Source organism: Geotrypetes seraphini, chromosome 18 (assembly GCF_902459505.1).
Source record: "Geotrypetes seraphini chromosome 18, aGeoSer1.1, whole genome shotgun sequence".
NCBI lineage: Eukaryota > Metazoa > Chordata > Amphibia > Gymnophiona > Dermophiidae > Geotrypetes > Geotrypetes seraphini.
This window is the reverse complement of record NC_047101.1, coordinates 22354233-22371675: the sequence shown is the minus strand read 5'-3', so window position 1 is coordinate 22371675 and position 17443 is coordinate 22354233. Positions and strand designations below refer to the sequence as shown.

Here is a 17443-nt window from a genome sequence, read left to right as displayed (position 1 = left end):
TCTTCTGCATTTGAGCATAAAGAAGACAATTTATAGAGTCATGGTCATGCCCCAAACGTTTCAGACACACATCATGAGAGTCAGAAACCAACACTGTCTGAGTATATTGGGAATATTTCTTAAACCCATGGGCAGGTTTCTAGGACATTATGGGAAAGATAGCCACAGTGAAATCAAATGGCTCAATGGTAGAGAAAGGCAAAGGAAAAAATGTTCCCTTAAGAAATAGGTAGGAGGAACACAGATGAAAGGCCATGAAAAAAAAAGAAAGGAAATACAAGGCAGCCTAAAATGCTATGTAGTACAAGGGAAAGGGGAGAGAAAATACACACACACACAACCTGAAGTACAGCAGAGCAGGAAGGCACAAAAATAACCAAAAGAGCAAAAAATTTACTTTCCTCATAGCATGATGAAGAGACGAGTCGTCAGTTCCATGAAGAAAAAAGGACCGATGGTTCTGCATGACTTAAGCTGGCGGGAAGATATTTGTGCACATGGAATGCAGACCTACCAAAAGCTTCTTAAAAGTAGTATGAACACTGAATTCTACTTTTACTGGGCACCCCTCTATGGTAACTAATAGCCTGCTTGTCCTTAGAGAATTCATAATTCTCATGATTTAGACTTGTAGTTCACAAACTTTCTCAGCACTGTATATAAAATGGGCTCAGAGTACAATGGAAGGACTTATCATGGTAACAAGATGCTCCATGATAGAACTCTGAAAAGTTTTAAGAATCTCTCTAATAAAGGGTTAACTCAACTGGTCCTAGCCTAGAGAAAATAGAGTTAATAAGACCCAGAAAATTTTTAAGACATTTTCTTCCTCCATGATCATCTCAAAATTTAGTTCAAACAAATTAAAAATCCAAAATAACTCTTTTAGACTGCTTATTGTATAAAGCAGTGGTTCCCAACCCTGTCCTGGAGGAACTCCAGGCCAATTGGGTTTTCAGGCTAGCCCTAATGAATATGCATGAAGCAAATTTGCATGCCTATCACTTCCATCATATGCAAATCTCTTTCATGCATATTCATTAGGGCTAGCCTGAAAACCCGATTGGCCTAGTGTTCCTCCAGGACAGGGTTGGGAATCACTGGTATAAAGGTTAACACATGTCTTTCTCTTCTCACTCCTTCAGCACTATTTTTAAAACCTATATAGCTTTTCATTATACTTGTAATTTCTTTGGTAGAATTCAGAAAACAATATATTTTCTCTGATTTGGGGCTGCATCTTAAAACCCCAATTGAGCCTCTGGGAGCAGATATTGCAGTCTCAGCTTGTGCAGAAAAAAAAAATGAGATTACATTTTCTCAATAGACACCACAACGCAATAAAATGTTTTTGCAAAGGTCAGCTTGATGGCTCAGCAGCCAGTGTTTTGCATCGCTATGCAGATGAAGATTAGATTCCTGGGTCACCCTGGCCAGCTAGAGGTGGGGATGCTGCAAAGGGAGAATGAACAGCCCCTTGGGAAAGCATATCTGATTATCACTAATACTTGCACCTACTGACCACCCATGGGGTCCATTTTAATTAACTTCCCCTGTTTCAGGAATGATCACTTTGATGACTGGGAGTAAAATCATGGGTAGTAACGAATGGATGCATGTAGTACCATAGTCCAGTAGTAGAGGAGAGGCAAGTTCCAACTGAGCTGGAAGTCGAAAATAGAAAAAAACAAAACTGCAGAGTCAAAAATAAAAGTCTGGAGGCATCAAGGAGCTTAAACTGCCCAACAGTATTTCAAATTCACTGACTTTTTCATTCAGAAAGGATGTACCACATTTTAAATATTTTTGAAAAGGAATCAGTTACAAATGATTACGTCTCTCATACTGGGCATCACAATCTTAAATCCAGTCCTTAGTCAGAGAGCTAGTGAGGAGAGGAAAAGGAGTCTAGAGAGTAAGGGAGTTCCTAAGCCTTAGTGTTGATGTCTTCAGAATTTGGCACCCTAGGAATATGCTGCTATGCCTAATTCTGCCCTGTTCCCAGAAAACATAAAATAAGCACATGACAATCTCAGTATCTCTCATACAAGACAAAAAGATGAAGGCTGCATGGTTTCTTGTTTGATTTATTAACATTGAATTCATTACATGAAGTTTAAGCAATAAGGCAAAATTAACAAGTTAATAAGGTAGCAACAAATAAGTGGGGAAAAGGTAGCACTTTATTTTTTTTGCTGGATTATGCAGCTCAATACATAGATTCCCAGGTTAAGAAGCCTCCTGTTGTAGGCCTTCCAGAGAAAGCTTGCAACAGGCTGATGTAAATCATTTTATTAACATTCATGCCTTTCAATTTCAAAAACTGAATATTGAATTAATGCTAATTTGGGACTGAAAAAAGTTCAGGGATCTTCTTTCTTGTAATATTTTGCAAACTTAAATGTATTCATCCTTTTCAAGGCCCACATTAAAAAAACAAAACCTAAACAACCTTTATTATTATTCTACATATACATTAATAAATTATAATGCTTTAATAAAACTTCAGAGGCATCTTCCATGTATGAAACACAAAATATGTAGTTGCCACATTAGCCCACTCCCATACAGAGAGGTGAAGATCAAAGTTTTAGACGATACCTTTATTACTTGGGTTAATATTCTTGAAATGACTGAAGTTCAAAATATCCACATAGCACCTCAGGTTCTTAGAGTAGAACTAAGGTCAAAGCCATCTCCAGGCATTTATACAGAAAGTCACTCCATAATATTGCTGAATTGGCTTGTGCTCTGCACATCACTCCCATAGGAAATATGTAGTAAAGCATATGAGGAGTGCTGAAGATTTAAAAATATACTTTAAAAAAAAAAAATTGGGTTCCATTCCAATGGTCATAGGCCCATTTTTCTATTTATTTATTTAATTTTTAAAAGGTTCTTCAGTTTAAAGAGAGGTATCAGTTGTGTGATTAGTTAATGCTCACCATGTACAGCATTAAAAATGTAAGTTGGCTTCTCCTCGATGTCACTTTGATGCTAATTTGGACATTTTTCAGGAAAAGAAACCTCATGTTCTAAAGTTGTCCAAAACATTTTCACAATTGGCCCGATTCTACCTTTTGGTCCAATGAGCATCTTCCCATACAGAGGGCACAGATAAACTGGAGAACCAACAGGCTATGAATTCTGAACCAGGCTCAATGGGCCAGATATTCAAAAATGCCATCTTTACAACAGCTGTTACGCAGTCAAGTGTTCTACCTGCCGATATTCAGGGGGGCTTATCCAGATTTTGAAACTGAATAGTCTTACAGACCCACCTTGGAACCAAATCTAGATAGGCAAAACATCTACACTCCACTCTGGCACTAACTCTGTGTATAGACAGCAATATTCCACAGCTATCTACATAGTTTTGTGGATAAAGCTAAGCCAGCAAAAAACTTAACCTGCAAAATTATCTGGAAGGTGGCTGAACATTACTGCTATCTACAGATCTAATAGCGGTCTGGATAGTAGTGCTGAATATACAGAAGAGATTTAAATGCCGACCATAACATTTGAATATTGACCTGCAAATGTTTACTAGTTAAAATATCTTGTTATGCGGCTCTGAAGTACATATAGGACTAGATTCTATAAATGGCACCTAAAAAACAACAATCTTGCACTATTCTATAAATGGTGTTTAAAATTAGGGCCATTTACACCAACTGAAACATGGTATAAATTCTCACACCTAAATTATATACGGATTCCTCTTGCTCTATAACTGCACGTGCAAGTCACAGAACGCTCCTGATCTGCCCATGACACTCCTATGACTGCACCCCCTTTTTAGAATCATGCATAAAATTTATGCACAAATTTTAATTCCAATTAGCACCAAATTGCTTGCTAAGATCCCTATTATCAGTTCTAATTTGCTTGTTATTCAATTAAATTGCACACACCAAAATTTGCACATGCAATTTTTAGTGCCATTAAAAAAATAAAAAAAAAATTAGAATTCAGGGCATAATGTCCCAAAACTTACAGGATAAGCAACTGTACCATTATGTAAACAGTTATCTCTTGGATGCCTACGAAGAGATGTACTGAAGAACTACTGTGTTCTGATACAGCCCAGACTTTGTGGAATTCCCTTCTTAAGTACTATAATTATCAAAAACAGCACTTTTCAAATATCCAAAAGAACCTATAACTATAACATTTCAAGTGAACAGTAAGTTGAAGCCAACTTTGGTACTTATTTTGGCTATGGCAGAAAACGTGACCAGACAAAAACAGAGCCCATGGTCTAAATTTTTAACACTATACATTTAAGAATAAATATCGATTCTCTTTCTAACTCATGCACTGTATGACCTATATGAAGTTGTAAACGCACCATAGTTGTCTCTGCTTTGATGTCTTCCACTTACTCCAGTGAACAAAGTGCAACTTCCTCCTGACTACAGAAGGAAAATGTTTTAAAGATTTCCTGTGGAATGAAAAAGTCTGGGAAATAATAAGGCCACCTCTCTAACACTGTGAGATGAAGATGGTGCACTCTGTTTTCATAAACTAGGGTTTCATCCCTTTTGCGATTTGCTTTTGGAAATAGTTTCCCCCCACTGTTTTGTTCCGATAACAAATTGTGATCCTGTATCTATCCCCTTAAGTAATCACCCAAGTGATCATCATGTTATTAGTATAAGATTGATTTCACTTCTCCCAGTAGACATGGCTGTCCTCAGCATTCCAAAGATCAGCTCTATCTAGCTTGTACTCAGAAAGGTTCCTGCTCCCCAGATTCATAAGTCTTGACACAAGAATACTATTTATGTCAAGTGCTGCTTCCACACATACAAGCAACTGCATTTAATAACATTCTATAAAAAAATCTAACTACTACGGTAGAGATAGGGAATGTTGCATAATGCAAATTCGGTCAGGTTCTGCTGTGCTAATGACACTGATTGCGTGAAAAGGCATTTTTGTGTGTCATAAACAAGCACGTGGTGTTACAGTCTAGCTGTGTCTTGTTCTCCGTTGTTACATTCAGACTCTGTGGAATTTATGCCTGGGTTAAATATACAGCAAGTGCTGTATGTCTTTGGCAGGATCTCCTTTCTTCAGAAGACCACACCACTTCCTAAACTCTATTTTGAGACCATTGCTAATGCCATTAACTGAATTTGGCCCTACTTTAATCCTCATTTTGTGTGCTGAAGCAAGTCACCCAGCTTCCTTTTCTCTTGTAATATTTACTGATGAATTTATACTGAACAGAAGGTGCCTAGCTCACCTAGCAAAAAACAAGTGCCTGCACAGTCTTTAAAAGACGTTTCAAGAACATGTTTTCCTCCTTAACTACAATTTAAAAAAAGCTCCCCAAAATACCGTATTCTGGTTTCTGTGTGGGAGCAAATGCAGATAATCCAAGTCTTTTCATGAACAGAAAGCGCCCAATAACCTCCAGGCTTCATTTATCTTTCGTTTTTCACATGCGGAAGGAGTGCTGTGAATATAACTGGCTGAGAGAGTCATTCAAAGCTGCTGGCAGTATTTGGTGCTTAGTCACAAGAAAGGGCAGCAGGGATGAAAGCAAGTACTTGAGCACTGCTAATTTTATTTGCATAGTGCATGTGTGGGTGGCTGGGTCATTTTCACGACTATAAAGACCAAAGCACTCAAATCCAGGTATCACTTGGTTAACAAGGTGCTAGTTATTACTGAATAAGCATAAACAGTACAATTTTAATAGCTGTGGGGATAAATACGGCCCCAGGCTGGCTAATACAGATTAAGCTGTTTATGGGTGTTTACTTATTCACACAGCATGAATCACAGGATCCCAAAGAATCAGTGGGAGGCACAGCAAAATATAACAATGTTTACCACCTAGCTCAAGTATCCCATAGCCTTGTACATTCTCCAAACATCAACTCCTTGGCCCTCGCTGGAGGTGCCACTATTCATGTGTAATGCAAGTAAAGGTTTATGAAGCAGCAGCTTCAGAATCGCAGCACTTGCCATTCTCTTGGTGAAAGCTTATCTAAATGCTGCCACCATCTTCTACAAAGAATGTTGGATCCTCATAGGACTAGTGGGCCTAGACTGAGCTCCACACGGTGAGTAAGCCATGTCACTTCAGAGCTGGTATCGCCTTCCTCGATAGAACGGATGGAAGTAGCCAGGTTCTTAAACTCATGCTTAAGCTTGAAGCTCACTTTAACTTCCCCTTCTTCAAGCTGCGGGATCACCTTGATAAAAAATCCCACCTTATTGGCTTTTCTGAAGGCCACAATGCTGCAAAAAAAAACAAAGAAAAGCAAGGCAATGAAGATTGCAAACTCCTTCTCTACAAAACTGCAAAGATTAAGACAAATCTCTCTAGCAAGCTTGGCCAAACCAAATATTTAAGCACTATAATCAATGCAAAATTACCCCCCCCCCCACCCCAAGAAACTGAAAACTCTAAATCGCAGGATTCTCAAATTAGGCACATTAATAAAGAAGCAGTTACTGGACCTCTAAGATTTCAAAGGAGAACATGAGCATAAATAGAGTTCCCATGCAACATGAGGAAGAAGGGAATGTAATGAATAATGAGGTGAAAACCAATAGGGCAGGCTTAACCACTGGATCAAGTGAGCGCCAGCAATAAAGGGCACCAAAATTCTAAGCCTTCTCTCCCCCCCTCCCTACAGGTCCAGCATCTCTCCCCTTGTCTTCCGTCCCCCACCACCAAGGCTCCCAGCATTGTTACCTCTCTTCTCCTCTCACCCCCAACCATCAACCATAGTCCTGTAGCCTTTACGTGAGTTGTCAACAGAAACATAAACACAGGCTGCCTTAAAGATAGTCTCTGGGACTTCTCTCTGCCTTGTCCTGCCTCCTCTGGACAGGATGAGGCAGAGGATAAACCTAGGTGCTGGCGAAAACAGCCTCTCTTTATGCTGCTGCTGCCACAACTCACAAAGTTTATAGAATTGCAGTGCAGGGAGGGAAGGAGGAGGAGAAGTAGTGAAGCTGGACCCAAGGGGGGAGGGGGAAAGAGAAGGGAGAGAAGCCAATGAAAATGGGCATGCTACTGCTGAGTTGATAGTTTGGATTTGGGGAAGGGATTTTAGATTTACTTCAAGCCTTTTCAACAGTAGTAAAAAGAGAGTGACATTCAGTTACAGTAAGGATTTCCCTTTCTCTACAGCAGTGTCTCGCAAACGTTTTGAAACTGTAGCACACTAAACCCGAGGCTGCATCTGGAAGGCGTGGACGTCGATGTCCGTGCAAGCGCGGAGGCCCTGAGTGTGCTATTACTATGCCACGGGTGGGGGGGGGGAGCCAGAAGAGGAGATGTGCAGAGGAGGCGAGGAGGAGAGGCGCCAGCACCAGCTGACTGCCTACAAGATGTGCTTCTTGCTGCGAAAGGCACATCCTGTATGTCCCCCTTATTTGAAAATTATTTATTGTACATCGCTTTGTTGAAAAAAGCGATTTTATCAAATATGAAATAAACTTGAAACTCTCCTCCTAGCTGGCGTTTCACGACACACCCGGAATCTCACCACGGTACACAGTTTGCGATATACTGCTCTTGAGGGCTTACAATCTGAATTTGCACCTAAGGCAATGGAGGGTTATCTGACTTGCTGCAGATCACAAGGAAAATGAAATTACTTACTCTGGGTCATCCTGAAAATCCTGTGGCTCTGCCAGCTCATCATATTCTGCAGCTGCGTCTTTACCAGCCAGGACCAGCTCTTTGGAAGGAACCATAACCTGAAATATCACACAATATGGAGCAGCAGAATGTTAGCAAGACAAATCCTAACAGAAACTGAAACACTACATTATTCCACTGACTTTAAAGGATGGTTCAACTCGTCCACCAAATTTCATTTCCACCCTGCAGATCTCAACATTGTCATTATTCCCAGTATGTGGCATTAATACTGTTGACTCTGCTGATTGTCCAGCAGATGGCATTATTGAGTGGAGGGATAGCCCAATGGTTAGTGCAGCAAACTGAGGGCTGGATGCATTAAAAACGGTTATTAAGCCCGTGCGGATCACTGTGGGCCAATTTCAAAATGGCGATTGATAAGCATCAAATTAATGCATCTCAATGGCCACGTATTTGGTCTTGGAGGATAAGATGTACAATGTCTGCGTCTATGAGGCAAACATGGTTTTTCCTGTTGCATAGAGCACTCTGGACCCCTGTTCGTTTACAAAAATTGGATTGCTCTAAGTCTAATAGATGTTGGCATTGTCATCTTGAGGCTGGAACTCTAGATCATTTATTATTTTATTGTCCTTTTATTAATAATTTTTGGAAATTGATCTGGGGTCAAATAAATTGCATGTTAGAGAATTATGTGGCCCTGTCATACGATACAGTTTTGTTTGGGATGTCTATGGGGGCCAAAAGTCAAATCTCCTCGAATAATAATAAGCTGTTAATGATTTTAACAGGAGTTGCCATCCAACAAATAACATACAATTGGAAAGACTATAGAGCACAGTTCTTCAACCGCCGGTCCGCAAAAAAATCTTGCCAGTCCGCGAAGGATTCGGGTCCCCGCCGCAGCAAAAAGTGCCGGCGTCAGCTGTCGTGCAACTTCCTGTTGCCGTCGCTATGCCGACACTCCTGCCTTCCACCTCCTACTCCTGCCGCGGTATGTCTCCGCACCCCCAGACAAGCAGGGGCAGCTTTGTGTGCTTTTAACTTCGGCACACAGCTGCCCCTAAGCAGTATTTTAGCCGCGGTTTCATGAGGCAGCCTCGGGGCCTTTGATAGGCCGGCCCATATCGCATCATCAAAGCGGGCCGGCCTACCAAAGGCCCCGAGGCTGCTTCATGAAACCGCGGCTAAAATACTGCTTAGGGGCAGCTGTGTGCCGAAGTTAATAGCACACAGAGTTGCTGCTAGCCTACATAGAGGAAACATTTGCTGGAGAGGGAAGGAGGGAAGAGAGTAGGGGTGCTCCTGGACAAGGGAGGGGTAAGGGCTACTGCTGACAGGGGAGAAGGGAAGGGACGAGAGTTACTGTTGGATAAAAGGAGGAGGAAAGGGAGAAGGGGTGCTCCTGGACAAGGGAGGGGAAAGGGCTACTGCTGACAGGGGAGAAGGGAAAGGGAAGGGACGAGAGTTACTGTTGGATAAGAGGAGGAGGAAAGGGAGAAGGGGTGCTCCTGGACAAGGGAGGGGAAGGGGCTACTTCTGACAGGGGAGAAGGGGAAGGGATGAGAATTACTGTTGGATAAGGGGAGGAAGAAAGGGAGAAGGTACTGCTGGACAGGGGAGGAGGAACATTGGAAGGAAACAGCTGGCAGGGAGATTAGAGGAGGGGAAGGAGTCAGGATGGAATGGAGAGATCAGATGAGGGAAAGGGGAGAGACAGAAGAATGACAAAGTAGAAAGAGATTGATGCTGGGAAGGGGGATCAGATGAAAAATAAGGAAAGAGGGACAAAGATGCTAGATCTGGTGTAGGAGAGAGGGGCATAGAAAGAACGCACATACCATATGGAAGGGGGAGGGGTAGAGGGCAGACAGTGGATGGAAGAGGCAGATGCTGGATTGAAGAGACAGAGGGCAGACGCTGGATGGAAGAGAGTGAAAAGAAGATGAAAGCAGAAACCAGAGACGACAAAAGGTAGAAAAAAATAATTTGATTTCTATCTTGTGATTAGAATATATCAGATTTGAAATATGTATCCTGCTAGAGCTGATGTTAGACATAACTGGGGAGTGCAAAGCCCAGGCAGTGCGTCTTTAGCTTCCAGCTGGCTTAGGGCTCTCTCTTACCAGGAGGCAGTTGCCCTAGTTCCACTCCCCTAACACCATTCGTGCCATGTGTGACTGTGGTATTCTGTTAGCATGATATTTGTGTAGCATTCTGTAATAATTTGGCTTATTCAGTTTTCTTGATAGTAGAGGGGATATATGTGAAGGGGAGGGGAGACGGGGGTTTTGTTGATCCTTGCCCTGTATTATTTATATTTATAAAATGACAATTGTACAGAATATTGTTTCTTTTTATACTTTAATAAAATATGTTCAATATAAAATCATAAATATTTAAGGCTTGTGCGGATGGGATCAGATGGTTAATGGGACCGAGCTCGTGGGGATGGGGCGGCAATGGGGTTTTAAAAAATTTCAGTCTTATTAGTTTGCCAGTCCACAAAATAATTATTTTATTTCCGCCGGTCCATAGGTGTAAAAAGGTTGAAGAACACTGCTATAGAGGGTTAAACTACTGTTTCTGGTGGAATTCGGTGTGTCATGTGTATGAAATGGAAAAAACATTGGCGGTTAGAAAAGGTTATTTTAAGAAATTTAAAGATGTGTGGGGACCATTAATAAATTACTATAATAAATAATTGTATTTATCCCCATTTAGTATGTATATGGTGAGTGGGTGGGTGGGTTTTATGTAAAATGTGATAGGCAATTACAAGTATATTTGGAAAGGGAGGAATGGGAGGTAATTTATAGTATAAGATGACTAGAATTTCAAGTGAAAAATGTATATTATGATTTGATTTATTGTACACTTGTTTCCATATTTTAAAAATGAATAAAGAAATATTAAAAAAAAAATATGGCGATTGATGTTTTGCGGAGGGAGCTGTAATCCCTTTCGATCACTCGTTTTGAAAGTGACTCACACACGCGCAGAGCTGGCAGGGGAAGCACGAACAGCTGAGCGGCAGGGAAAGCCTCAAAGCAGCCTCCTTCCCAAAACGGGGGTGGGGGTGGGGGAGCGTGTTGTGGTCTGGATGGTGCGACCTGGTGGTGGTGGGCCGTCATCAGAGGGGACAGCACGGCAAGACATGACAAGCACACTTCAGCACAACTTTTTTTTTTTTTTTTTGAGGGGGGCAGATAAAAGACTAGGGCAGACCTGTCGGTAATTTCAGGCCCTTAGCAACCGCCACTAGATGCCTTAGCAAAGTTAGGCTCGTTTCAATATTAATGAGGTCATTTACATGGTAGAGTCAGAGAATGAACGAACACACGGAAAAGCACACGGTGGGCCATTTTGTACACTGGGTCGGCAAATTAGGTCCATTGCTAAACCAGTCAAACTGGTTTAGTGACAATCGTTAGATGGTCAGAGAGTTTTGTCCATCCAGTCCCCAAGTTCCTGGAGAACTGGGTTCAGCTCCCCGTGATCCTGGACAAATCACTTAACCCTCCGTTGCCCCAGGTACAAGAAAACCTTTTGGCTTGTGAGCCCACTAGGGATAGAGAAAGTACCTGCATATAATTTGATTCAGCCTATTGAATCGATTTTTCCTCTCAATTGAGTGGGGGTTTTTTTTCAAACATCCTGGTGGGTTTATTTTATAGCCTCTTCACCCTCTCCTACCCACACTGGCACTGTGTAAACAAAATAAACAAACAAAAAGACTTTTCCTCTCTCTGTTAAATCCTAGCTCATGTTCGCGGTCTAACACCAGCTCTGGCAGGATACACATTTCAAATCTGACATATTGTAATCACAAAACAGAAAATAAAATTATTTTTCTACCTTTTGTTGTCTGGTCATTATTCAAATCATGTTGGTCCCAGGCTCTGGTTGTCTTCTGATATCTCGCTTGCCAGGGTCTCCTTCTTTCTCCGTACTAACCATCTATCATCCATCTCTGTCTTCCCCTTCCATATCGGCCCCCCCCCCCGCCATTATCTGGCATCTCCTCTCACTCCCTCCTTCTTTCCTTTCCCCTGGTCTAACATCTGTCTCTTTCTCCCCTCCCCCTCCATGATCTGGTATCTCCTTTCCCTCCCTCCCATGGTCTTGGCATCTCTCTTTCCTCTCCTCTCCCTTCCCTGGTCTTCCATCTCCCTCCTTCCCTCTCTCTCCTCAATTAGGTGCAGCAGCATTTCTCTTCCCCCCTCCTCAATTGGGTGCAGAAGCAGCATTTCTCTTCCTCTCCAAACTGGGTGCATCAGCATTTCTCTTCCCCCCCACCCTCATTGGCTGCAGCAGCAGCAGCAGTATTTCTCTCTCCCCCCAATTGGGTGCAGCAGCATTTCTCTTCTCCACCCCCCCCCCCACCCGGCAGTGCAGCATTCACAATTCGCTATAGGCTAAGGCAAAAGATATGGCAGCAACAGAGGGAAGCTTACAACTTGCTGTTCTTGCTTGCTTCGGGCCTTCCTCGCTGCCAGGTCCTGCCTTCGCAGAAACAGAAAGTAGGCAAGACCCGGCAGCGAGGAAGGCCCGAAGCAAGCAACAGCAGCAAGTTGTAAGCTTCCCTCTCTGCCCTATCTCCTGCCTTAGCCTGTAGCGAATTAAACCCATGCTCTGGGCCTCTAATGTTAACACTATGCATGCCGGCTTCCCTTCCCTCCTCCCCTTGGGACGTCACTTCCGGTTTCAGAGGAGAATAAGGGAAGCCTGCATGTATAGTGTTACCGTTAGAGCCCTGGAGCATGGGTTCAAGTCGCTTGCTGGTGCTTTAAAAAAAAAAAAAAAAAAAAGTCAGGCTGAGGCAGGAGTCGAACACTGAATTTCCGGCGGCATGTTTTTATGTTTCTATTAGCATGTGCTTTATTGGTAAGAGTCGTGTATTTAATATATTTCTTGTGGTACAATTAAAGTGATTTATGTGTGCTTGGGAACATAACATCTGCACATTTTATAAACTGAATTTAAAAAAAATGGCTACATACAATGTGCTTAGTATAAGGCAGTAGTTTGTCTAATTTTGTAAACAGAGATAAATTAGAAAACAGAAATTCTTTAAAATGTCCATTTGTTCCTTGTTCCTGTTGATGCCTGTTTTATTCCAGATGTTCTAGAGATGAAAACATGGAACAACTTTCCTAAGAGGAAAGGCTAAGGCGGTGAGGCCTCTTCAGCTTGGAGAAAGAGACGGCTCAGGGGTGATATGACAGAGGTCCATAAAATACTGAGTGGAGTGGAAAGGGTAGATGTGAATTGCTTGTTCACTCTTTCCAAAAATACTAGGACTAGGGGGCATGCGATATGAAGCTACTAAGTAGTAGATTTAAAACAAACTGGAGAAAAATATTTCTTAACACATGTAATTAAAACCAAATTCATTTCTGGAGAATGTGGTGAAATCAGTTAGCTTAGCAGGGTTTAAAAAAGATTTGGATAATTTCCTAAAAGAGGAGAAGTCCATAGGCCATTATTGAGATAGCTTGGGGAAATCCACTGGGTGTTTTTTTTTTTAGGATAAGCAGCATAACATCTGTTTTACTACTTGGGATTTAGCTAGGTACTTGGGACCTGGATTGGCCACTATTGGAAACAGGATACTGGGCTTGATGGACCTTCGGTCTGTCCCAGTATGGCAATTTTTATGTTCAGTTCTTATCTTAATGAGAACTGAAAACAGATTAACGGTAACACACAACAGCCTATGTAAAGGCCAGTGTGAGACTCTCCCCTCAAATAATAAAATCGTCAAGAAGAACAGAAAGATGATGTGAAGTCACTTAAGGGCTGCCAGTGGCAGTACCTTGGCAGTGCTGTTGATATCATCAGGATCATCTTCCTCACATGGGCTCAATGTCACATGAGTGATGCTCTCCACAGGGTTGGTCAGAGTCAGAAGAACCTGACTTTCCTGGAAATGGATAAAAAGCAAATTGAGGGTTATATTTAACAGGGTCCAAAATGGACTGTGGCATAGCAACATAAAATTAAAAAGCGTGGACAAGTTGCTGATATTTATGCAATGAAAACGTTCACATGTGTGTGGCATTTGAAACCTCAAATTACTGTCTATATTTTTAACAACTGTAAGATTGTTCAAGAACAAAAAGCTACAAAAATCATAGTTCTCCACGGGCTTTATTAAAAGAAAAAGTGAATTCCATTGGTGGACAATAGTGCAGAATTTTTAGAACTGGACAGGCGGAGGCACAAAGACACAGCTGGCCCCCTGCACGACACCGCTGAGCTTCCTAAGGGCACCCAACAGCCTGTGCTCGACCTCTGCTTAACAGGAGGTGAGACCAAGGCCCTGAGCTCCGGAGAAAACTAAGCAGGCTGGCTATCAGGTACCCAGTGGGATCGGCCTGTCAGCTACAGACTCTAGAGTCTGTGAATATTCAAGCAGGCAGAGCTTCAAAATCACTCTAAGCACTGAACTACCCAAAAAGGGAACGGAATTACATTGAATTAAAAATAAGAAAATGGGGGGCAGAACACACACAAATGCAACCATGCGTGCACAAGGAAAAAAATGCAGAGGGCGGTAAACTGTTCAGTGAAGTAGTCCAAGGCAGAGTGAAAAATTCAGAATGGATTCCTTCTGCAGCCATGCTAAAGGAATGTCTCACCTACTGCACTGGAAAGTTAATTATTCCAATAGGAAAAGGGAGGTGATAAAGCTGTTGTATAAGTCGCTGGGGAAGCCCCATTTGGAATACTGTGTGCAATTTTGGAGAATGCACCTTCAAAAAGATATAAATAGGATGGAGTCGGTCCAGAGGGCTGCTACAAAATTGGTTAGTGGTCTTCAACATAAATTACATGGGGAAAGACCTTAATATGTATACTCTGGAAGAAAGACAGGAGAGAGGGGATAGGCAGTCAAAAATAATCTTCATGTATTAATAGTTCTTTTCTTAGATTGGTTATTCTTTCTAATCTGAATTCTTATTTTACTTTTCACTTGTCACGATGCCTTTATGTTACAGCTATTTTGTTAACCGAGTTTGAGCTCCTTTTAGGCGATGACCCGGTTATACAAATCCAAGTTTTGGATTGGATTAGATTAGATGATAGAGACGTTTAAAGATCTCTGTGGCATTAATGTACAGGAAACAGGAGGTCCTTTTCAAAGGAAGGAAAACTCTGGAAGGAGAGGGCATAGGATAAAAACCAGAGGTGATAGGCGCAGGAGTAATCTAAGGAAATTCTATTTTACAGAAAGGGTGGTAGATGCATAGAATAGTCTCACGGTAGAGGTGGTGGAGACAAAGACTGCGTCTGAATTTAAAATAGTGTGGGACAAGCATATGGGATCTCTTAGGGAGAGGAGGAGATAGTGGATGCTGCGGATGGACAATTTGGCCTTTATCTGCCATCATGTTTCTATAACCTTAAATCCCTATGACCTCACAATGCTAGTGTTAAGAGCCTTAGCCTATAATCATAAAGTTCTATGATATCACAATGCAGGTGTAAAGAGCCTTAGCCAATAGGGAAAGGAGGAGATAGTGGATGCTGCAGATGGGCCATTTGGCCTTTATCTGCTGTCACAGTTCTGTGTTTCTAATTATCATCCCCATATTCCATTATTAGTGCAGTTCTTTGTAAGGCTCTCAACTGCCCCAATTACCACCCTAGAAAACATGTACTCACTTTCATGTGGCGCAGGTTGGGAATGGACATGATCCTCACTTCTGGGATATAGTTCCTATATATTTAAAAAGAAAGGAACACATGAGATGTGTTATGAGGTTTTCAAAACATCTGTACCCTATGAGGAGCGAAGGAAAGCTCCAAGTCTGATGTTTTAGTCCCACAAATGTCAATATTTTAAAATGTTATGCCTTCTATAGGAACTGTAATTTTGAGGGTAACCAGGACATTGACTCGGGGAAATTTTTTTAAATGTCTGCCCTGTTGTGCATTGGCTACTAGATACAGTCTGGGCATTGCCCTGGATTTATGAAGAGCCATATCTGGGGTATTCCATTCAGCCATCATAATATCCCTGATAGGTAATGCGAGGGGAAAAGTCCTAAAGGCCTATGAATCCATATTAAAATGAAATCCTCTCCTAATGTCTGAGATTTCATCCAGGATTTCACCTATGAAACAAGGTGATAGAAAATAAAAATAAATGAAAAAAATGTGACAGAGAAAGTGATAGATCATGAAGGAATATATGTGACGATGTGTGTGTAAAAACTGTATGTTATCCGAAATGCTCATTTCAATCTTGTAAAGTATCACATCAAACAAAATTGGTATGAGCATTTTGGATAACAAATAATCATATAAAGGATATAACCCACTAAATATGGAAAGTGCAACACAAACTTAAATCCTAATCCAGGAAAAGGCCTCAGAATTGGAGCCTACGCGTAGTCCTATCATGGACTGAACTGTCAGCGTAGTAAAGCACTCCACGCTCCTGTCATAGGCCAAAAAACCTGGAGTCTATAAAGTTTTTTTTCTAACTAAATATTAATTTTTGTAAACTTTTTTTCTTTTTTCTCTCTAAGTTAAACCCTAAAAGTCCATATTAAAATATTCATATCAAAAATGTTCAATTAAATAATGTTTTACATAAACCTTCAGGGTGTATATTCTGCAGTTACTTTATTAACGTAGCCTCACTCTAACTAAATGTAGACGTTGCAGTTTCTTAAGGTTAGAGAAATGAAAGGCAACATAGTAGCAAATGGTCAAAAAGTCTCATAATTATTTTACAATTCACTTATCTTAAACGGTGTTCATTTGTAGCTTTAGGAGACAAGTCGCAGTCTAATGCCTGTGCACTGGCTATGCCGCCGACGCGGCAGCGTTTCGTGGACAATAATGTAAGTCCACTGCTTCAGGGCTAATAGCCAAAGTACATTAAGGCATTTCGGATAACATACACAAAACCACGCAAAAACATTTATTCTGTAGTCGCACCCACATTATGGAATGCCTAAGACAGGAGACTAATTCTAATCATTTCAAATCTAACCTTAAAACCTCTCTCTTTAAGGATGCATTTGAGATTTAGATAATAGGATTCATTTGAGTCTTTCCTTTGTGTTCTGCCATTAACTCCTCATTTTATTTTAAAAATTGTAACACTTTCCATTTCCCTCTTGTTCCATGTCTTACTAATAATTATTTTAGTACTATTAATTATTTCTATAGCGCTACCAGACGCACACAACTGAATTTCTGTGTCTACATGTCCTTACCCCCCTTTAAAAAAAAAAAAAAATTTGTATGATAAACCACTGTGGTATTTAAAGCGGCATATCAAGCTATAATAAACTTAAAACATATTCCTTCACGGTCTATCACTTTCTCTGCCACATTTTTTTTCTTTCACCTCATTGTTTTTATTTAATGAACACATTCATTTTTGTTGTCATTTATCTTATTGTTATGTGTATGTTTTCTTAGAGGATTCCTGAGGAAGGCACTGTATACCAAAACATGGACAGTATTGGGTCTTTTTCACATCATCACAATTTGTACATAGATAATTTTCACAATCAAATTTTTGCTGGTCAGCCGGATACCGTATTCTGTTTTTTCTACTCAGTTTGGTTTCAAGATGCTGGTGGCACCATGAAAATAGCACACTATACAGTTCCAGGAGCATGCTCGTAATCCAAAATGCTCGTTTATCAAAGCAAAGTTCCCCATAGAAAATAGTGGCAACAGCAATGAACCCGGGGTCTGTACCTGTCTGGGCCGGGTAGTGCAGCGCCGTCTCCTCCGTCCGAAGAAGAACCCCACAGTGCCGCTTCGAGGGGATGCCTCTGT

At 41.2% G+C, this 17443-nt stretch overlaps 1 protein-coding gene across 1 annotated transcript in view; it reads right to left on the bottom strand.

Annotated features, from left to right (window-relative positions):
- Nucleotides 1-2069: 2069 nt before the first annotated feature.
- DCTN4 (dynactin subunit 4) overlaps nucleotides 2070-17443 on the bottom strand; it is a 47821-nt gene continuing 32447 nt past the window's right edge. Inside the window, exons 10-13 of the mRNA XM_033927397.1 lie at nucleotides 15305-15359; nucleotides 13452-13559; nucleotides 7631-7728; nucleotides 2070-6255 (exon numbers count right to left, since the gene is read on the bottom strand). Of these exons, the coding sequence (XP_033783288.1) occupies nucleotides 6042-6255; nucleotides 7631-7728; nucleotides 13452-13559; nucleotides 15305-15359 (475 nt within the window). The 3' untranslated portion in view covers nucleotides 2070-6041. The remainder of the gene's footprint in view (nucleotides 6256-7630; nucleotides 7729-13451; nucleotides 13560-15304; nucleotides 15360-17443) is intronic.